At 36.7% G+C, this 22,991-nt stretch overlaps 2 protein-coding genes across 3 annotated transcripts; one reads left to right on the plus strand and one right to left on the minus strand.

Moving 5' to 3' along the window:
* The first annotated feature begins 2,517 nt into the window (after positions 1-2,517).
* On the plus strand, positions 2,518-16,889 carry mak (male germ cell-associated kinase). The gene is given in 18 exon segments (XM_028434606.1): positions 2,518-2,532; positions 2,534-2,554; positions 2,556-2,620; positions 5,393-5,447; positions 6,427-6,514; positions 6,517-6,547; positions 8,052-8,134; positions 9,792-9,924; positions 10,007-10,178; positions 10,800-10,964; positions 11,553-11,792; positions 11,872-12,071; positions 12,156-12,298; positions 12,680-12,823; positions 14,406-14,492; positions 14,589-14,708; positions 14,822-14,920; positions 15,897-16,889. Coding segments are annotated over 18 exon segments (2,022 nt in total). The 3' UTR covers positions 16,058-16,889.
* Positions 16,890-16,974: 85 nt separating this feature from the next.
* On the minus strand, positions 16,975-21,200 carry tmem14ca (transmembrane protein 14Ca). Of its 2 annotated transcripts, XM_028434610.1 has the most exons (6): positions 21,080-21,135; positions 20,727-20,739; positions 20,567-20,651; positions 20,395-20,496; positions 19,158-19,245; positions 16,975-17,180 (listed from the first exon to the last, which is right to left on the minus strand). In XM_028434610.1, exons 3-6 carry the CDS (start codon positions 20,640-20,642, stop codon positions 17,123-17,125), a joined length of 324 nt encoding a protein of 107 aa, XP_028290411.1. In that variant the 5' UTR covers positions 20,643-20,651; positions 20,727-20,739; positions 21,080-21,135; the 3' UTR covers positions 16,975-17,122. The 2 variants fall into 2 exon arrangements, with proteins under 2 accessions (XP_028290411.1, XP_028290410.1); XM_028434609.1 differs by lacking the exon at positions 20,727-20,739 and having other exon boundaries at positions 21,080-21,200.
* Positions 21,201-22,991: the final 1,791 nt, after the last annotated feature.

The raw sequence follows: 22,991 nt of genomic DNA on the forward strand, positions 1-22,991 counted from the left end.
TTCCTCTTGCTTGGATAAGCTCGTCCATGTCGGTAAGCATGACAATGATGTAACACCCTATTTACACCCTCTTTGCCTAATCTGCTTTGTGCAGGCGATGTCATCTCCCTAGGGTGCTCCTGTTGGATCCTCACACTGCTGAGGTGTGACACACCAATTCCTCTCAGTCAGTACAGGGAAAAACAATAAGCTTAGGGAGCCCGATCAAATCTTTACTGTCATAAAGAAAAATGAAAAAAAAACACTGCTTTACAGGATGTAGAGAAAGTTTCATTACATGTTGTAAAAAAATAAAGTTTCATGCTCTTTTATAGGCGCTTTTGCAGGAAGTAGCGATGTAAAGAAAGCACACAAATAGATTAAAATTTCAACGTTTTAAGAAAAAGAAAATTACATAAAAACAAATAGAAAAAAAACATGCAAATGTGAGTTTGAAACTTGTTAATTTCCACCCTCTAATGACCCAATAAGATCATTATAATATTGTATGTCACTGCTATATATATATATATATATAATCAATCAACTGCACCAATAAATAGTATATAATTATACCATATACATCATCAACTCCATTACAATGAACAAATATGTTGCCAATTACTAATAAACGATGTTTATAGAATTGTATGTACCATTATATACTATTACATTTAACTACCTAGATATGTAATATACATATATTAGTAATTAGTATAATATACAGTATATATAACAATAATTGGTCGCCTTCATTACGATATGTGATTTCACATACTGTTTATGGAAATTATTAACAAATAAGCTATGTACATGATAAGTAATAATTCATATGTTCAGTATTCATCTGTCATTAATACAGCCTATCTTCCTTCTTGTACCAATTGAACATATTTTTGTTTATTATAGTATGTACTTTTAATGTGATTTATGTTGTCTCATATATGCTCTATTTCACGTGTCAAACTCAAGGCCCAGGGGCCAAATTCGGCCCGCTTGAGAAAGAAAAATGATAGAAAAAAACAAGAAATATTTTGTAAATTACCAACGAATTCAGTTGCAGATATCTCAGCCCCTCAAAATACAAAAAATCTATTCAAATCCGCAATATTTGCAGAGCTCAGTTTTTCAGTTCACATGACGGCAGCCATTTTTATCTCAATTTGTTGAAAGAACTCGATTTTTTTCAAAATATGGTAAATTTTCTTCAAATTATTCCAGGAAATTGCCCCCACATTCTGAAAATCAGGGGAATTTAAGTGAAGATCCTGCAGGAACTGATATAATTACATACATCATCATTTATATATCATTTATACTTGAAAGTGCAAACCAGGACACATTAATGTTGAATTTCCTCTTTTTTCCACTTAAACACAAACTGGTCCGTATTTGGCCCCTGAACTAAACTGAGTTTGACACCCCTGCACTTTATGCGTAAGGTGACAAAACTAAGTTATGGTTACGCTGAATTCACACGAGATTACGTCGCAAGAAATTTGACATCTTTTTGCTGCACTCGGCCACGGGAAAATATCATGGATAGGGCAGGATAAACGATTATTTTTTTCCAGTTTGATTCGATTATCTCCCCATTAAATTGACTAAAAGTAATGTTGATCTAAAATGAAAAAAAAAAAAAAAACATGAATTCCTTAACATTGCAATATATGTTTATTGCTATTCAACTCAAAATTCCAAAATAAAATTCAAGTAAGAATATAAAAGTACAAAATAATGCATTCAGAGTCAGATGTAGCATTCAATAAAAATAAAAAGGCAGTGGCATGTACACTCTGCCACTCACATTTTTCTGAAACTCAAAATTCCAAACGCTAATACAGAAAGTGCTTTTCCAACAAAAAATGTGTGGGTGCATGCGCGCTGCTGCTGCTGCCGTCCGGTCACACCCGGGATAAAGGACGAGGGTTACGGGAACAGCTACCTTCGACGAACGAGTGCGTGTCTTCACTGTCTTGCACTTTTGAAACTCGAGGAAGCCACTCAGGCTAGTTATTCTTCGGCGTCGCCATCTTTGTTTTGGTCGGGACAACACACCGGCGTGCATATTATGCATCAACGTATTTTTTGTCGTCATCCCGGGCCTAATCATGTAAATATTAGATTTTCAGTCCATGTCATATAGATATGATGGTTTGGACACATTTTTAGTCTCTTGTCCTCGATTATTATGGTGTCCCTACTGTTGTTCCTAGACCCTACACTGTTCAGGCCTTATAGTCTTTGCTTTCACACAGCTGGGGTCCTGTTCTGTGGATCTCCTCTGATCTTGTGCACGTGTTTCTTTTCTTTCTTTGTTTTGTAGCAGGTTTAAACCCTTAACAATAGCTGAACTTTCCCTCATTGGATCAGTCTCAAGATGAGCTGTGAACTTCCTGAGGAGGAGATCTTGAGGATATATTGACTCAGTGAAGATCCTTTCTGAGGTTAATGATTACTGGTGCTAAAGAAGACCCCCCCCCGATCAATGAATTTCCACTGCTTTTCTTCAACTCGTGTCACTCGTAAGGAAGGGTAATGAATCGCTACACGGACCCTGAAACAGCTGGGTGATTGGCACCTACGGGAGTGTGCTGATGGGGAGAAGCAACGAGTCTGGAGAACTTGTGGCCATCAAAAGGTGAGATTTATGACAAATATACAAATGTTTTGGGATATAATGCAGCTCAATTCAGGATGAAGTTCAGGTGCCAAATATGGACCACTTTGATCGCAAATGGGCCACAGGTTTAGACTCGAAATATGAACAACATCAACATCATGGCAATCCAGTTGGCATTCTTGTGTAATAACAATATAAATATGTAAAATCACAGACACTATCCAAACTACAAGTGGACAGATTAATTTAGGGAATCTTGTGGAACAATTTGAGGAAAATTGCATATTTTGAAAATGTTGAGTTCCTTCACCACTTGCAAATAAAATGACTGCCATCATGTGTATATGCATTGGAAAGCTGTGGACTTTTCATTATATTTGTGTATTTGGGGGGGCTGAGACATCAACAACTAAAATATTTAGTAATTCATACATAGATTCATTCATACTTTCTCTAACGGGCCGAATTGGATGCTCTAAATGGCTGGATTAAGCCCCCCGGTCCTGAGTTTGACACAGGTGACGTAATAGGTTATTATAACAAGCCACATTTCTGATTTTTTTAAGAAATCTGAATTATTGTAGTTGTGAAACGTTGTCTTTTGTCACTAAAACTTGTACAAATACATTTTTTTTTAATTTATTTTATGGGTTTACAGTGCAATTATATTGTTTTTTTTTGGGGTTTACCTTCCCGCACTCATCACCAGGGCAAACAAAGTGAGTCACAACGCTTTGTCACTGCAGCGTGGCAGCAATGACTTCAATTATACATGAGAAACCAGGGAGGCGGCTCCACCCGCCTGTTCAGCTGGTTACCACGAAAGACTATCCTCATAGTGACGGTGAAATGAAGCAGTGAAAGTAGAAGCTGTGTGTGTGTGCGTGCGTGTGTGTGTGTGTGTGTCAGGTTGCTGGTGAGAACGAGACGACTGAAGCTGGGTGCAGACGGTCAAGAAATGATCCTAAAGGTTTATGTTATATAGTCCCAGAGTGAGAGAGCTAAATCAAATCAGAAATACAAGCATACACACACAGTGACGTACTGTCTAATTTACATTATGTATTATTTTATGCTTCCTTGCTAAGAAATGAGCCTCAATACCTAATTCATTTGCCCTGTAACAATAGAACATTTTGAAATGTATAACTCTCTGAGGGTCAAATTTATAACTTAAGTTTTTTTTATTACTTTGTTCCAGCCTTACTTTAAAGCCAAAGAGTCACGATGAATGTAGTTAGAGAGTTACTCATGCTTGGTATAGGTCCTCCACTAAAATACTCACAGACACTGTATAGACTAGGGTTGGGCGATATGAACCAAAATTCGATATTTTTCCTCATGAATCTTGATAATTTTACTTCAAATAAAGTCTTATCAGAAAGACAATTCTAGGTTGAATTTGCTGATACAAAAAGCCACACAGGCACATTTATTAACAAACAGCTGCACAATATGTTCCAGTTTTGGGACAGCACGTGTGAGTGAGTTCTATAGTGTGGCTTGTTTAGGGGAAGGTCTGGGTTAAGAAGCACTCAGCAATCCATCTAACTGTGCGTTTAACGCTGTTTGATAAGTAGCAAAAACAGCCACTTTTAAAACGAGTATTTTGACACAAAATAATGCTTTTAATATACATCAATATAGGCAATATTGCCTTTTGTGTCCAAATGTGCACACACTTATTACTACGGTATCGATTAAAAAAAGTTTAAAACAATAGAAATCCCCCCTACGCTTGGTTTGTGCTGTGCTTGCAGCCATTGGAAACACACACAGGGCGACATCACAGCATAGGGGGTCAAAATCACAGCGTAGGGTGTCAAAATCACACGTAGGGGATCAAAATCACATCGTAAGGGATCAAAACCACAGCCTATGGGATAAAAATCACATCATAGGGGATCAAAATCACATCGTAAGGGATCAAACCCAGCATATGGGGTAAAAATCACATCGTAGGGGATCAAAATCACATCGTAGGGGATACCCGGAACGTAAAGCTTGAATACGATCACGAGTGGACGTCAAGTTAGTAGGCGATTGGAATAAACCAAGAAAACCTAAAGATGTATTTTATTTTTTGGCCACATTTGGCCACATTTGTTCCTAAAATAAATGCAGGATAAATTGGTAAAGAAAAAAATTGCTAAAGTGTTGCACTTAATGAAATAAATCCCAAATTATTATCACTACTATGCGTATATTTGGCAGTGTACATGAATTAGCTTTGAAATAAAATCACATCTTTCCCTTTTTTTTTCCTGGTGCAAACATTTTCCACTCACTGAAAAATGGGTCGATTATTTCCTATGTTTGGGTCTGACCCATGACTGGCAAACCATTGCTTTAAAATCCAATAATAATTTACAACTAACCCGTAAACTCTGGAACATTAACATATAACATCATCTGTTATTGTAAATCCTATAATATCCTTATAAAATAATACCTAAATAAATAAATAAACAGATACCCACGTAGATAACTGTACGTATGCCTGGCTTCCTTCCATTCATATTTTTCATATTCATATTCGGTTGGTCGTCGTGTCAAAGACTATATGCATCCAAACGTGCTACATTTGGCTTTGGAGGGTTAAAGTTATCACCTTTTGTTGGTTTTTCCTCCGCTGATAAACTGACAGTGGAGACGTGTCAAAAGAGCTGAATTATTAATGGAGCCTCTGTATGGGAGATTTGCAAAGATCATGCCTCCACTCTAAACTGGCAGGAATCCTGTAGCCTATATACAGTCAGTATGTGTAAAATGTCTTGTACTTTTTTACAGGATGAAGAGGAAATTCTATTCCTGGGAGGAATGCATGAATTTGAGAGAGGTGAAGGTAAGAAGGTTAACGTTTATGTATAAACTCTATAGTAGCAGCTAGCAGCCTGGAGTACAGAGCGGGCAACTTTAACACAGCATTACTCAACATTCATTTCAGCATTTAGAATAATGACCAATCTGAGCATTAATACACAAAATAATAATGTACTTGTGTGTTTTTGTTGTTTTCTTTACTTTTGTTGCCATTTTTGTGTGTTTTTGGAGTCATTTTGTACATTTGTGTAATTGTTTTATTTCTCATTTTGTGTTTTTATTTTGGTTTTCTTGAATTTTGATGCTATTTTGTGTGGTTTTGGAGTTATTATGTGTATTTAATGTACATTTTCTGTATATTAGTCCTAATTGTGTGTGTTTTTGTCATTATTTTGTTTATTTTTGTATTTTTTGGAATATAATTTGATGTTCCTAGAGTAATTTTGATCATTTTAGTTGTTTAGTTTTTGGAGTCATTATGTGTATTTTTGTTGCTTTGTGTGATTCATTTTGTCTGTATACGTCTGTAGTTGCTCTGTATCTAATTTTGTGTGTTTGTTGTTTTTATATTTTTATTTTTGTATTTTTTAAATAATATTTGATATTTCTAGAGTAATTTAGATTTTTTAAATTGTTTATTTTAGTTGTCATTTTGTGTCGTTTTGTTGTCATTTTGTGCATGTTTCTGTCATTTTGTGCATGTTTCTGTCATTTTGTGTATTTTTGGAGCCATACTATGCATGTTTGTGTCATTTTTGGAGTCATTTTGTGCATGTTTCTGTTATTTTGTAATTTGTGTAGTTTTGTTAGAATTGTGTGCATGTTTTTATCAATTTGTATGTTTTTGGCATCATTTTGTACCTTTACTCTAATAGGGGAAGCACAATATTAATCCAAGGGCCGCTTGTGGCCTTGCGATCGCCAGTTGCTCATGTCTGATTTTAGTTGCATGATAACATATTTGTAGATCAATAACCATTCATCTCTAAACATCCTTTCAGTCTCTGAAGAAGCTGAACCATGCCAACGTGGTGAAACTGAAGGAGGTCATCAGAGAAAACGATCACCTGTATTTTGTCTTTGAGTACATGAGGAGAACCTATACCAGCTCATGAAAGACAGGTAAGGGTGTTTGATATAATCCTGTATTTTGTAATGGGAATCTAAACCTTAAAACTGGACATTGTCTAAAAGAAATCATGTTTTTGGTAACATATTGGCTATACTGTATATGTGTCACTAACAAAGGAAAGCCCTGCAGGTTCCCTTAGGCACTAGGATGCACAAAGGGAAGCCAACAGAGGCAGATGACTGTGGCAATGATCTCCTGGGAAAACTCTTCAGGATGTTACATCACTGAGAGTAAACCAGTACAGCCACAGAAGCTGTAATAATAGAGTCCATGCCACACAAAATGAAAGAAAAATACACAAAATGACAATAAAAGTACACAAAATTATTCCAAAAAACACATTGTGACAATTAAATTCACAAAATGATAAAAAGAATACTCAAAATTACAAAAACTCAAACATGATAGGAAAAACGTACAAAACAACAACTAAGATACACAAAAATGACATTAAAAAACTAAATACGACAACAAAACTACACACAATGATAGAAAACCATACAAAACAATAAGTTGCACAAAATGACTTCAAAAACAGACTATGACAACAAAAATTAACCAAATTACTCACAAACACCATAATAAACACAAAATAACAACACATAAAAATGAGAGAAAACCATAGAAAATGACCACAAAATACAGAAAAAGACAGAAAATACACAATACAATAAAAGAAATATGAAAAATAACAAAATGACCAGGAAAAAAATAAATCCCAAAACAAAACATTACAACAGAAATACACAAAATGACAAGTAAAAAACCCAAGGAAACTACACCAATGGACTGTAAAATGTACACAATCAGTTATTATTCAAAATACTAACATAAATGTTGATAATGTGGCCCTAAAATTTGATAATGAGAATTTTATGGCCCCCTTTGTGATAAAAGTTGATTTAATCCTTTTTTTTTTTTTTTGAAGTGCAGTAACTCTGGTTCGTGGCTCACGAGAGTTATATTGATTTTATGTTCACAGAAAAAGGTTATTCCCAGAATCAGTGATAAGAAACATAAGCTTTCAGATTTTACAAGGCCTGTCGTTCATTCACAACATGGTAGGTTGTTTTCTCGTGACCTTTCACTGGTTTTTCTGCTGCAAGATTCATCCAGAAAAAAAAAAAAGAAAGAATTGGCCACAAAATGGACAAGTTTCCATCGGATGCGTTTGAATCTGAAAGTCTAAGTAGGTTCTGGATGACTTCTTAAAGTATGTGAACCTTTCCTCACTGGCTTTTGACAGCGGGTTTCCAACTCTGCCCTGCAGTACATTTGTGTAACAGATGGATATATGGATTCCCTTTAGCTTTGCATTTAAAACAGGTTGAAAATGGAGAGATGTATTCAGTTTTGGTCATGTGGAATCAGGATTGACTGCTGCTCAAAAGTAGATACAAACAGGACATCCACGCATCCACTATTGCACTTCTTTTCTTTCTTTTAACACGCTTCCTTCCTTTCTTTCTCTTCATTCCTTTGGGCTGCTGGTAGAGAAAACAAGATGTTCTCAGAGAATGAAATTAGGAACATCGTCTTTCAAGTGCTTTCTGGTTTGGCTTTTGTGCATAAGCACGGTAAGCAGCTTTTCCTGTGTACTCACGCATGGATGCCGTCAAAGCTGATTTATTTTGCTCTGTCAGTGTGATCTTTGGATAGAGCAGTGGTTCCCAAACAGGGGTACAGGAGCACATTGCAGGGCTACTCGGGAAGATTGAACAATTAATTTAAAAATAATTGGCAAATATTCCGAGTTCCTTTGTAGGCTTTTTTTTTTTTTTTTGACAAATTCACCACAGACAATCTATTGCTCATTGAAATACTATATTGTCTTGTATTGTATTGTATTTTATGCTGTAAAGTCACTTTGATCACATTTCTAACAATAGGAGAATATAATTAACTACATTTTACAGAGGAGGCCGGATTTACTTAATATTGAACTAATTGCATTGGTATTTAAAAAAAATAAATAAAATCCACTTTAAATTCCACTTACTGTTTGGAATTTCTAGATTAAGCCTTCAGCTTTTGAAACTAGAATATTTAGATTTCCTTAGGAAAATGCAAGTGAGGATGCAAGTGCTGGCCCTCGTCACACTGCATTAGCATAGTATTAGCATTAACATAACTTTAACATAGCATTAGCCTCGCATTAGTGAGCATTAGCCTATTGTTAGCAATGACCTAGAGTTAACATTAGCCTAGCAATAGCAATTACCTAGCAGTAGCATTAACCTAGCATTAGCATTCACCTATCAATAGAATCATCTTAGCATTAGCCTAGCAATAGCATTTGTCAGTGTCATGGACCGGATCCTTTCAACGCATGCATTTAGAATACGTCACTTCCTTCACACAATCCTTACGACACTGCTGGGACGTGATATTTGAATAACAATAACAATGTTTGTTAAATATTTGAATAGTACACATTTAAATTTGTGGTGTTTTTAGTTGTTAATTAAAAAAACAAAAACAGATAAAAATACAATACACAACATTGGCAATCAAAAATCAAACAGAAAATAAGATAAAACCAAAATAAATAGGAATTCACTCAAAACATAAATTTCTACTTCTTTTTAAACAGCAGGTTTTCAACCTTTCAAATAGTACACAAACTGCCGTAAAATAGGCCGACCGGATTGGAGACGCGTTTCGCGCATGTGTTGAAAGGATCTGGTCCGTGAAAAGATTGGGCACTGACAGCATTAACCTAGCAATAGCTTAACATTAGCAATAGGTTGAAAGGGTTAAAGAGGTTGAAATGGGTTGAACATATTAGCTTAACATGTTAAAGGTTGAATGGTTTGTAATTTGTTTGCAAAAAAGTGGAGCAGCTCCACTCTTGCTTAACAAGCTACCCACTCTAAAAATGGGATCAGAGCTGAAAAGTAAATGCAGTTTAAAAAAAAAAGTGTAAAAACTGAAATAGTTTAAAAATCTTGGGAACTTTCTGTACGTTTTGATAGCTTATTAGTGAAAATCGGAGGTGTAATCGCAGATGAAAGAAAAAAGCGGATAACATTAGTGAGGAAATTATGGTGAGGGTACTTATGATATGAAGAAGGGGTACATGGGACAAAAAAATATTGGGAACCACTAGAATAGAGCGTAGTCGTTGACTTCTGTAGGCTTGCATGTGTTTATTCGTAACTCGTGCTCAAGGTCCTTTGAAATTACTGCGATTATGCAAAAAAAAATGAGCGTAATAAAGTGAATCTCTCGCAGGGTTTTTCCATCGAGATATGAAGCCTGAGAATTTGTTGTGCATGGGCCCTGAGCTGGTCAAAATAGCAGACTTCGGATTGGCCAGAGAGATCCGCTCCAAACCTCCTTACACAGACTATGTATCTACCAGATGGTGAGAACGTCATCATATTACTCACTTTCCCTCCTACAGTTTTTCATAGTTTATTCCAGTGCTGTGCATTCTTTAAATCAAGGTACCGAGCTCCAGAGGTCCTGCTCAGGTCATCCACCTACAGCTCTCCTATTGATCTGTGGGCGGTGGGTTGCATCATGGCTGAACTCTACACACTCAGACCTCTTTTCCCAGGAAATAGCGAGGTGGATGAGATCTTTAAGATCTGCCAAGTTCTGGGAACTGTGAAAAAGGTGAGCCAAAAGGAGGAAACGCTGAGTCTGACCTTGATTCTTCAGTGATTATTCCTATTGAATAATCACAGGGAACAGTTTTCAAACTTGTGCAAAGATTTGAAGTTATTGTATACAAGTGGTGTTTAGCTTTTTGTTCAAATCATAGTGTTTAACCTCTTGATTACCTTTACACACATCGCTATTGTAGTTTTAAAAAATGAACACATTTACCACACCATTATAATCAAACCATTGAATGTAAAAAATAATAATTGTTTTGGTACGGGAATATTCTGGTAAATTTCCTGCCAACTTAAGTTTTGAGAATAGTCAAAAATATATCTTTTCATGGGAATTCTTTATTGGAATTAACAAGAAATTGGGAGCAACTTTTAAATAACTGATGCAGATATTTTAGATGATGCTAAAATATATTTTTACAACTATATTTAACATCCCTGTTGAAGGCCAACCATCTATTTTGAAAATTTTCCATTAATTCCCATGGAAAGTTGAAATTGTATTAATTTTTAATCATTTACACTTGGATATGCTAATGTTTTAAAATGACTCCCAATTTCCGATTAATTTAGGGCAACTCTTTGCCACCCTAATTCTTTTACTTCGTTTTCTCATTAGACGGATTGGCCCGAGGGCTACCAGCTAGCATCTGCTATGAACTTCCGCTTCCCTCAGTGCGTGCCTACCCATCTAAAGACGCTCATTCCTAACGCCAGCAACGAGGCCATCGCCCTGATGAGAGACCTGATGCAGTGGGACCCCAAAAAAGACCCTGCTGTCCAGGTAGGAACGACCTTCATCCATCAGCAAGTCCATGTTTGAAAAACCACAGAGGTGAAAGTAATGGATTACATTATTAATTACTCACGTTACTGTAATTGAGATGCTTTCATGGGTACTTGTACTTTTGAGTGTATTAGAAGTACTATTTAATTGAGCTACTTTTAACTTGTACATGAGTATTTTATGACTTCTTCCACTTCCACCACGGTCATGAAATTCCTGGAAGAGTTATTGAATTTGAAAAAAACATTTTTCCAGTCTTTAGAAGTCATGGAATAATTTAACTGTTTTGGAAATATAGCTTATTTTAATCAAATATGGCAAAACGGGTGTCAAAGGCACAATGCTATATGATGGATAAGTGAGGGACACAACTTGCATTCCCTGTGACACGTTTTTGTGCTCTAATGGTCTTGAATAGATCTTAGAGGTTCAAAACTAAGTCATGGAAATTTGGTAAAATATTTTGGCAAAGTTCTGAAAAATCAGTGTGAAAAAAGTGTGGGAACTCTGTACTTGAGTAGGATATATCAGTACTCTTTACACCTCTGGATTTCATTCATCAAATGTATTCTTACCTTTGTCCAGGCGTTGCGTTACTCGTATTTCCAGGTTGGTCAAACCTTAGGACCACGCCCCCAGAGCCAGGAGGTGAAGAAGGCTCCGAGCAGGCCTCTTTCACACAGACAGGTCTCTGAGTGCAGAGTTGAACCCCAGCAGTCCTCCTCGGAATCCAAAGCATCCACATCCTCCCACAGAAGCCATCATCCTCTCCAGCAGATCCCTCTGCCTCAAGCTGACAGTAAACCAGCAGCTCCTGTCCACACGGTGAGTGGCTTGATAGAAAGCAAGGAAGGTCGTATGAAGGAAACATTCAGGTCAACAATGTTCGTGTTTTCTTTTTTAGAAGCCAGCACTACAGAGCAGTCAGAAGAACGGAGGAATGGGGACGCTGAAGAACGGGCGCCGTCGCTGGGGTCAGACTGTGGCGAAGACTTGTGATAGCTGGGAGGAATCGGACGTGTCTGAAAACGCTGCGTCCAACTCTAAAAAACCAAGCCTGGGGAATGGCGATGTGGAGGAGAGCAACAAGGACCAAAGCACACTGTAAGCACCTGCTTCTGATCCAGTTTATGCTTTTAAAAGACAATAAATAAATGCATTCACTAAAGTGTGAAACTCCTTCCACAGACCCAAAGAGCAGAAACCTCTGTATTCCTTCAGCACAGTCACCAAATTACCCAACAATGTTAAGACTTCAGGCCAAATGGATTCCAACCTCCCAGGAACTGCAGCACGGCAGCACTACCTGAGTCAGTCCAGATACCTGCCAGGTGAGAACTTTCAACATAATCATCTCTTTATACCATTAATAGAGTTCTTTGGTAACACTTTACTTGAAGTTTTATACATAAGGCTGACATTATCTGTCATTAGCATGGATAAAGTGTCATGAAGGCTGTCATTAAGTGTTGTTTGCTAAACTATGACACCTTTGGAGCTATGTTAGTGTTTTTTGGTTTAGGTGAAGGGATCTTTTGGGGTTAGGGTAATGAACGACACTTAATGACAGCCTTCATGACACCTTATTCATGCTAATGACAGGTATCATGTCATAATAATGACAGCGTAATGTCAGTCTTATGTATAAAACTTCAAGTAAAGTGTTACTGTCTTTTTAAATGACAGAAGTTTCCTCTTTATGTTGGTTTTAGGCTTGATTGGCAAGAATCAAACTTCCTCAGGAGATAAGGAGCTGAGTGGTATGACGCTGAGGGACCTGTGGGAGAACTCAAATGCAGTGAATAAACCACTTGGTCCCATCGGAGGAGGGGTGGCTGTGTGCAGGACCAACGCAGGTATGAACTGCTCATGCATAACAAAAAGATTTTCCATGTTAGATTGAGCTTTCTATACAACGCAGGAACCACAAAGGAAGGGATAGACAGATGCTTAACAGCTTTAAGAAAGACATACAGGCTGTGTTGGAAATGGCACACTCCATACTATACACTACAAACTCAATGACTATATACTGTCTACTCTATACTATAAGTATGATTAGGATGATGACCAATGATGACCATTACCACTTAAGTATGCTGCCTAGTTTCCCAAGATGCATTTCAAACTTACGAGAAAAACCTGAAGCACACTGAGTCTAAAGATCTCCGTTGATTCTCCATCTTTGAAAGTTCTGAAAACATTTTAGGTGAGAAAGTGACCAAGTAGAATATCAACATCTGGTCATTTGATCCATAAAACTCGGGGAAACACATTTCATTCTGATATTTCGGAGACCCATCATTATGCTACTGACTAAACTCCGGTTAACTTCAAAGCAAGAGCCCTATTTAGAAAAGTGTTAAACGAATGGGAGACAAGAAGATATGCTTTTATTTTGAAAAGGCGATGTTTGATTTTTAGCATGAAGCCGGTCCCAGGACGATTTTACGTTCTGCTCGTAATGCATCATGGGGCAGTTGAGTATGACTAGTGTGCCCACCGTACATACTTTAAAAATGTCCCCATATAGTATACATCTGGATATTTCTTGTGTACTCAATATTTTCATCTAATGTGAACATACTACTACTATTTTGACATCAGACTTAGTATGAGTAGTACGTTAGTATGTGATTTCAAACACAGCCACAGTTTTCAATATAGACATTTTTTTACATAGAGACGATCCATGGAAGTTCAGGTTTGCACCTTTAGGCTGCATGTTCAATGTTATTCAGACCTAAAAACAATCCTCTACTTTGTAGTCAGATTTTCCACCATGCACACTCCTCCTCCTCATCAGCAACATGCACGGTGCTTACGTAGGTGGTGACCTGAATACTTCATGTGTACGTAGCTTTCCTTGGTGCACTGCAATTATAAAAAAGCCATGCAAATGGCAATTTAGCAATTCTACTTCAAACCTGGTCTAAAAATAAAAGGGCAAAGATATTCTGAAGGAACATAATCACAAAATAAAAAAAACAACAGATGACCAAGCGTAGGCTTCATAGATCAATAAATCGAAGGTATTCCTTCCGAAAAAGGGGATAATTTACTCACCAATATCGAAGGTTGAAATGTTTTTTACATTAAGTCAGAAACAATGGTTAGTTCATTGATTGTGATGATTGTTAAATATAAGTACAGTTTGAAAATATTTCATCATACCTAGTTACTTCAAAATCATTCAAAGGTGTCATTTACGATCCTCAGATAACTAGATTTGTTCAGTGCCAGCTACACCACGAGTTTTGCAGAAAACAAGTTCACCAGAATGAAATAAAAATCCACCTGCAGCTCTAAATGTTCCCCACTATGTTCACGTCTTTTCACTTTACACTTTTACTTGTTTCTTTCATTGTGTCTTTTTCCTCTCTTTTCTCTTCCACTACGTGCATGCCTTCATTTCCACATTTCTGGCTGTGAGATTAGAAGAGAGTTCTTCTAAATCTGCAAACAGTCCGACAGAGAAAAGTGTTGTTAAAGAGAGAATTCTGGAGAAACTTGATCTCTCCAAAGGTATCCATGATAGCCAAATGTCTGTATTTCTAACAAACGTTCCTTTGGAAAAGTCTATAGGAGACATTGTCCTCTTCTTTTTTTTTTATTAAATAGGAAACATTGTGAGCACAAAGTACAACCTCTCCGGTGGATACATCCCATCTTTCCAAAAGAAGGAGGTGGGCTCAGTGGGTCAGAGAATCCAGCTCGCTCCACTGCCCGCTCAGCATTCAAGTAAGGCTTTTACACTGAAATCTGCTCTTTTATTATGGTCAACCTGCACTCTTTCCTGTTTCAAAGTTTCTCACCTTTTGGCACTTCTGCTCTTCTTTCATTCACTCTTTCAGTCAATCTTTCTTCTTCTTCTCCCGATCATAAAAAAGAAAAGCCAAAATCGGCAAAGCTCAAGCCCATATCCAATCCACCCCCGGGTGAAACCAGTGACGGTACGCTCACTTCATCAGCGCTAAACTCTCCTTCCCTTTAGGATTCCCATCGGTTTGGGTTTTTCATTCCAAATCTAGAAGATTTTGGCTTATGAAAGAAATGCATTGATTTCTACCAGGGTTGGGGTCAATTATATAATTGTAATCACGTAATTGGTAATTACAATTGACATAATTATAATTGAAAAACACATGTTGCTGTTGTTTTTTACAAAAACTATCTTTTACAGTGTAATTGAATGCAAAACTAAGGATCCATGCTACAGTTCTATGGCTTACACATTGGTATACGTAGTTAGCAATTATTAAAATATTTTCACCTGTCAGTTCTCTTTAGGCTCCGATCTTGGGCTTTACGAACAGAAAAAAGGCTCAGATGTCCACACCAAAAATATTAATACCAATATTTTTCATTGATTAGGAAGCCTAACAAGGTAACAAGAGATGAGAAACAAATTAGATGATAGATAAAATATTTTTTAGAGTTTTTACAGCTGATTTAAGACATGGATCAAACTGACCCTTTATCATTAGAGATGCTAACATAAAGCTAACACAAGGAGGTTACTTTTTATGGCATATTTATTAAAGGCTCAGTAATTGTAATTAAACTTTAGTAATTAAGAAGTTAATCTATTTCGGGGGGGAATAATAATTGTAATTTTAAATTTGAAAAAAAGGCAGGTCAACATAATTATAAGTGAGTTGTAATTGAACATGGATAATTGAAGATTTTTCTTTTTTTTTGTGACCTGATAGTGTTTCATAGTTTAAAACCACAATAAAAGTTAAGCTGAAACAATATAAAAACAACAGTCAAAGTTAGGCTAAAACACAGGAACAAGGCAGTGTTGGACAGGTGGGAAATGCTGTTGTAAATAATGTATTTGTAATTGAAAAAGTAACTGACCCCAACCTGCTTTCTACCATATTTACTTGTATAAATTAATAACATTTCTGTCTATCATGTGTGTAGATTACGACGGCTGGAGGAGGAGGACGGACAGGAACCAGATAAAGGGGAACAGCTATTCAGCCCTGGGAAGAACTTCTGGAAATCTCCTGAGCAGAGCCCCAGCAGTGCAGCCTGTGCACGGCAGGGTGGACTGGACCTCCAAGTATGGTGGGAACCGGTAGTTCAGGGCAGCAGATACCCCCAAAAATAATGCCTAAACAAAAACATTTTTGTGTCCGTGGCGAAGGTAAATCTATCTAATGTATGAACGTGGGTGAAATCACGTTGAAATGTGCTCGACACACGCCACCGTCGGTGTGGGGGAGCTCGTGTTGCCATGACGATTAATAAGTACCGATACTGTATGCAAGGAAATCCTGTATCCCTCATGGATCCGTGGGTGATATCTGTTGATGCTGATGTCATTGGATTTTCCTCCTCGTTTAGAAAAGGATTTTTTTTTTTTTTTAATTCTAAATTTTAGGTTGACGTCAAGTCAATTTTATTTATAGAGCACATTTCAAAACAACAGACATTGTGCTGTATGGAATTTATAAAACTTACACAAGTAAAAATATGAGATTAAAAAAAAAAAAAAAAAAAAAAAAAAAAAAAATTCAGAAAATACAGAACCAGAACTAAACTCAGCAGCATCCTCTAACGTGCTTTTACTTTGAAAATGACAACTTCCGGTCCCATAATATGAAAAACAGGGTTTTTTTTTTTTGTGTCTGTCATCTAAGAATTACCGCTTTTATAAACAGAAAATTAAAATAACCAGTTTTTAAAGTTTTGTTTACCCTGATAAAAAAAAGCCTCGATTTCCAATCGTAATTTTTTAATTTCAAAATAAAAATCAAAGTAACCACTAAATTTTCGTGTTTTTTTAATATCCTTTTCTGAACCGAAAATCCAATGACCAAACCATACACGGGCCGTGCTGGGATCTCTAAAGATGGATTTAGTTTTTAGGAATGAAAAGTAGCGTCAACTGTGTTTGCTCTGCTTTGTTTATGCAACAAATAAACATTTTGTAATCCTTTTATATGAACAATACCAGGACTGAGGTGTGTCATTGAAAAAGACGACAGGAGGACCGTTTCTATGGAAACAACATTGTATTTAGGTCTCAATTATACACTAAAAACAGATCATGATGAGATGTTTTGCCTTTTGAGAGAATACAGAGTGAAGCTCCAAACACACAGGAGGAGGAAATGAAAACGTGTGTTTGATCCACATGTTCATCACGACTCTGCAGGTTTCTGCAGCAACGTCAAACTGAGCTTCCCCATCATCAGCAGACTGGGACGACAGAAAAAAAGGACAAACACTTAAGCCATAACATTATGACCATTTATCTTAAACTGTACATCCACTTATTAAGCCTTGATCTATAGACCTGACGTCACCATTTTTGCCATGTTGGACGTCTTCTGAAGCCCACACGATATGGAGGGTAATTGAGAAATGCAGCTAACTACTGACACGAGTCTGTCAGAAATTATGAAAAAGCTTCACGAGCAGCACAAGAACTGATACATAGATAAGACAAGGATATTTACTCAAATTACTTCACATTTTTTGTGAGAATTGACATTACATCACTCTGAGCACTCATTTATGGAGACAAATTGCATGTAAATGTGTGGTATTTCCCCAAAACATGTATGTGAGGCTATATTCAGCATCATTATGCAATTTCTGCTTGATTTTGTTAAAAAAATTATTTTTTCATTTCAGGAAGTGAATTCCATTTTTTCCTCATAAAATCATAAAAGCTAAAGTAAGCTAGCATAATATTGCATGTTAATATTACCTTGTAGAAAGTACATTACATCACATTGCTTATTAGATAGTGACGATGAAGCAAAAGAGGATAATACACTTGGCACAAATTCTGAAGCTAACTCAAGCTAAAGCCACAAAAAAGGCTCAATAATTATTGATCTATATAATACTCCACTTCCTACATGTGTGTTTAATCATTAGTGTGATAACTATTACTTCCTACCTTAACTCATTCACTGCCATTGACACATACTGTATATACGTCATTTCACATCCAAACGACCGCTGCCAGAGACATATATGTACGTCATTTGTGTTATTCAACTGGGGTGTGACAGAGCTCTTCCATGAATATCAGCCTTGTACTGTGATGTAGTGACCAACTGGTGCCATGTAGGTGGCAGCGGTGCACCTTTGAATGAGAGATTAGCCATGATGATCACTATCGCTGGGGAGGGAGAAGCCAGGGACGAGGCATAAAATGGTGTGGTGCGGGAGAGACTTGGAGGAAGGCCAAAACACGGTAAGGAACCATAAAAAATTATTATTTTGCCATCAAAAAACACGGTTTCAGTGTTGTTTATAGAAGGAAACATGTTGAGGTGTCACTAAAAGCAAAAAAAAAAAATAGCTTAAAGTCACTGATAAGATTTTTCAGGAAAAGCCTTTTTTTCCTCAGCTTTTTGCTCAAAAACTGACATTTTGTGTGAAACTTACCAATATTCAACTGCTGATTACGGAAGAACGAAACAAGTTAGAATTAAAAAAATGATAATTATAATGAAAGTAGAGAGTCTATTCTTTCATATCTGGTTTCAGATGGTCATAATACAAAATATTCTGTGGGTCTTTAAAAATGCTCTAAAATGGCTGGAAGGGAGGGGTGTAGCTGTTCTGAAAATGGCTGGCAGTGAATGAGTTAATTTAGTGTTTACTGTAGAGTCTCCTTCCTTCTCTCCTTTGTGCTTGCTCACGTTTCCAGGCTGAATCCTGTCAAAATGAATCCTAGAACCCATTTTCATGTCGATTTGTGCAGCTCTATGCTACACAGTAGAAACTATTGTTTCAAAAGAAGTTAATCTTACTAATACTGTATGTGCTCCGTGAGCCATTTAGACGCCCAGCATGGCTGCCACAGGGGGGGGCGTGACCACACCACGGAAAGGGTCTATTACTGATAGACACACTAACAGGTGTCACATATTAAAAACATGATCTAAGGGGTGAAGGATTATTCATTTGTGGACAATTATGAAACATTTCCCAACACCATTTTTTTTTATCATATTCAGGGAGAAAACAATTTAAACATAATCGTTAAAAGCAAAATAAGTTTTATGACTTAATACTTGGAAAGAATTGGGCGATACGTTCTAGTAAAAATCCCAGATGGATCAATTTAGCTGTAACTATAAACAGGTTGCCACCAACTGACCACATTGATTACTGAGCTTTACTGAGGACGCTTAGAGGCTTAAACGGATCACTGACCTCGCTGCAGCCATCAAACCAGCTGGCATGAACTTCCTGGATCCATAGAAGCGCTTCCCCATGACGGCACTCAGAGCTCCGGACGTCGCTGAAAGTAAAGGTGGTGAGGATCAACACTACAGGAATTCCCACTGCTGCTAACATCTTGTTACCAGAAACCAGATTCGGGGAATTTTATTAGCCAGTAAAGTCCTCGAAACAGGGAAATGGAGCCGTGTAACGTGATGTGGATGTGACGCGGAGAACGGGTAGACCCTGGAACAGAATTTGAGATGTTTTGCAACTGAAAATTGGAAGCCCTATAACAATGGTTCTCAACCTTTTCAGCCTGAGAACCCCAAAATAAAGGTTCCACAGAGCGGGGACCCCCACTGTACCTGAAGGTGGGTTGAACACAGACATGAACATTGAAGAACAGTAATGTGGATACGGGACCATCTATAAGGGGGAATAAAGGGGAGAGATTTTGGGGTTCATCAATAAAGTCAGCAAAATGATGATCCATTGTTCTATGAATCTGTGATAACCACATTTATTTATTCATCTGAATAATATCCAGTTATCCGGGAAGTTCGGTGTTATTTGCGCCCCAGGACATAGTCGTGTTAAAGATGTAAATCCTTGTTTAATCCGTAATAAAATGGGTTAAAAGTAAAAAATAAAAATGGTGGAAAAGGCAGTGAAATGGGATTTTAAAAACCACAGAAATTGGTTAAAAGTTGCAACTTAGAGCGGCCAAAATCAGACAGAAAAAGTGGTATAAAGGGTTCAAAGTGTCAATAATGGAACAATTAGTTTAAACTGGCAAATAAGCATGACAATAATGAATGTGGTTAAATTGGCAAAAATAAGCGTGTTCAAAGTGGAAAAAAAATGAGCAGAAAAGGCTTTGAAATTCGATAAAGTGGCAGAAATGAAACAATGTAGCAAAAAGCATTAAAAGGAGCAAAAATATGGCAAGAAAAAGTGATGAAAACAGGCTAAAATATGGCAAGTTTGGTGTAGTTGCAGAATTTTTTTTTCCCAAAAATATTCCTAGTTTCTTGAAGGCATCTGGCGACCCCCTCCCAGTGTCTCGCGAACCCAAATAGAGTCCTGACCCCAAGGTTGAGAACCGTGTAGGACCGTGCTGAACAAAGCTTGGTGAACCTCTCAACTTTAACTTTACTGGTTGAGAATTAATCTGAACGTGAGGTTTTTTGCAGGACAGCAACAAATGGTGATGAGGGTCACCTACCTAGTGAAACCCAGATGTTACTGGGATCATTGGAGATCTGGTAGGCACCAAAACCTGCGAGACCACCAAAGAGAAGACCGGCTGCCAGAGAGGGGACACTACCTACAGAAAAAATAAATCAGGATCTGGAGGATAAATGGTGAACATTTAATCATTATTAATATTCACACACCTGCTTTGGCATAACCAATGACTCCTCCAGAGGTGATGAGGGTTGCATATCCATACCCGACCCAATCCACAGACATATTGGACACCTGTCGAACACAAGCAGCACGTTTCAGTGAAAAAGGTTTGTTTGAAAGTTGAAGGTAGTTTTGTTTCAATCTCACCAAGATTGGGAAACTGAAAGTTGTTGGAGGACAGGGAGAGTTACTCAGACACAAGTGAAGCAATAAAACAGAAGGAAACACAGTGTGACACTAAAGAAAGCTACGACTATTGTTAGTGGGTGTCCCTCCCATGGAGAACTGAATAAGTCTATTTATCTCTGTCTGTCTGCATTAGATAAGACAAACTGACAGCTTTAGCACGGACAGGGAGCTGAATAAACACGTGAAGCTGTGGAATAAAGTACACCTAAATATCTTTAACAAATATCTGTCGGGTTTTATTTAAAAATAGATTTTGAAATGTAAAAAAACCCGTCTTAAATAGCACAATAAACAGCTAAACTCAACCTTACCGCTGTAGTTTGTCCTACAACAGTAGCTTCTTCTTCTTCGTGGTTTTTATTGGTGGTTGGCCTCCACTGGCAGCAGCTTCTTCTTCTACTACTTATATTATCACCAACGCACTACTGCTCCTCTCCGGTCGATGTTAGGTATTGCAGCCATCACATTCATTATTATTACTTAAACACTTCACTTTTAAACATTTACTGAATTTTTAATTGCATTTGAAAACCACAAAATAGGCATGTTTACATACGAAGAGGCCTATCTTAAAATGAAGCATTTCCTGTAGCCTATCTATCTTAATTTATGCTTTATCTTTAGTTTTTAATAGGCACAAGTTTTATGTTTGAATGTATCTTACTAAAAAATACAAAGAAAAAAGAATATTCTGTAACCTATAAAGAAACCTGGGCTCAATATGATCAAAATGGCCCTTTCTTTCATTTATTTTCATATTGTTCACATATGCTGTTGTGATACTGCTTCTTTGGCCAATATTATAATAATGAGTGTGTTCAGTGAGTATGTGTGCTGCTAAATTTTGTCCTTACTTCTTGTTTTGTCCTGTCATGTTTTCTATTTCAAGATGCACAAATTAAAAACCTTTATGTTATGCAAATATTGCATATTTTAATTGTGGTCTGATCGTTAATGGATGTTTAGTAGTGTAGAGTTAAAAAAAATATAAATTAAACAGTGTTTTCTATGTTTATTTGTATGATGGAGTAACCATGACACGACTCATGTACTGTATGTTGTGAATAAATGAATGAGTCACTAACCAGTCCAAATTGTGTTCTATTTGATGGCCACAAGATGGCAGCACAGACCAGATTTTGTGCATTTAAACCCACGTCCAAACTGGATTTTTCACTGAATCGTTTTTTATTTCAATAATATGTTGATGTTGTTCATATTAGTTAGTAGTATTATTTATTGTCTGTTTTACTTGAAGAAAAGAAGAGCACACAACATTTGATTCATTGTATACTTACAGTGTAAGTTTATTTACTGCCTGAAAATGCTCCAATAAAAACATTTCAAACTAACTCTACTCTGTATAAAAACTTTTACCATTTTCTTATTTTTTAACTTTCATTTTAAAGTGAAATAACCTGATCAGTGCACTGAGTTTCTTAATTGATATCGTAGATTATCCAAAATCCTGATTTTTTTTTTTCATTAGGAAAGATCAGCAAACGATAACTACTGAATTGTTTTTGTTTTGTTTTTTTAAACAATCTTCACCTTTTTTTTTTTTTAATTTTTAACTTGTTTTAGGCCCTGACCTGTGCTATGTAAGCCAATCCTTTATTGATCTATAAGCCAAACCTGAAGCTAGGGGGCGCTACAATCAACTTGATCCCACCTTAGAGCGAGTGCAAAGTGCATTGACTGGATGATTGAACCAATGCGCACAGGGTCACAACTGGAGCTTTTACAGTAGGTACACTGTAGATACACAGATACATTTTTGTGATATTCATGGATGCAAACCACTGAGAAAACCATCATAGTGGGGGGGGATAAATAAAAATAAATTAAATCTAAGGAAACAATAAATAAAAAGTCACCAATAGGTCACCAATATTTGGGAGCTCTGTGGTATTTAAATACACAAATGCTATATATATATATATATATATATATATACACACAATACTATACTATACTATACTATACTATACTATACTATACTATACTATACTATTACTACTACTATTAATAATAATAATAATAATAATAATAATAATAATAATAATAATAATAATAATAATAATAATAATAATAATAATAATAATAATAATAAATGTGTGTCGTATCTATGGCCTCTGCAGACGCCCATTAAAACACAGCTTGCGGTTTCCTGTGCGTCGCCCGAGGCCCGATTCTCCGGTAGAAGTGGTTTGATGCTGCACA

The sequence above is a fragment of the Gouania willdenowi genome, chromosome 20 (assembly GCF_900634775.1).
Source record: "Gouania willdenowi chromosome 20, fGouWil2.1, whole genome shotgun sequence".
Classification (NCBI taxonomy): Eukaryota; Metazoa; Chordata; class Actinopteri; order Blenniiformes; family Gobiesocidae; genus Gouania; species Gouania willdenowi.

Excerpts from the sequence above, each read along its gene's own strand:
- tmem14ca (XM_028434609.1), bottom strand. The coding sequence starts at position 20,642 with ATGTCTGTGGATTGGGTCGGGTATGGATATGCAACCCTCATCACCTCT. Across the intron at positions 20,497-20,566 it reads CATTGGTTATGCCAAAGCAG|GTAGTGTCCCCTCTCTGGCA; the intron begins GTGTGTGAATAT and ends TTTTTTCTGTAG. Across the intron at positions 19,246-20,394 it reads TAACATCTGGGTTTCACTAG|CGACGTCCGGAGCTCTGAGT; the intron begins GTAGGTGACCCT and ends CTTTACTTTCAG.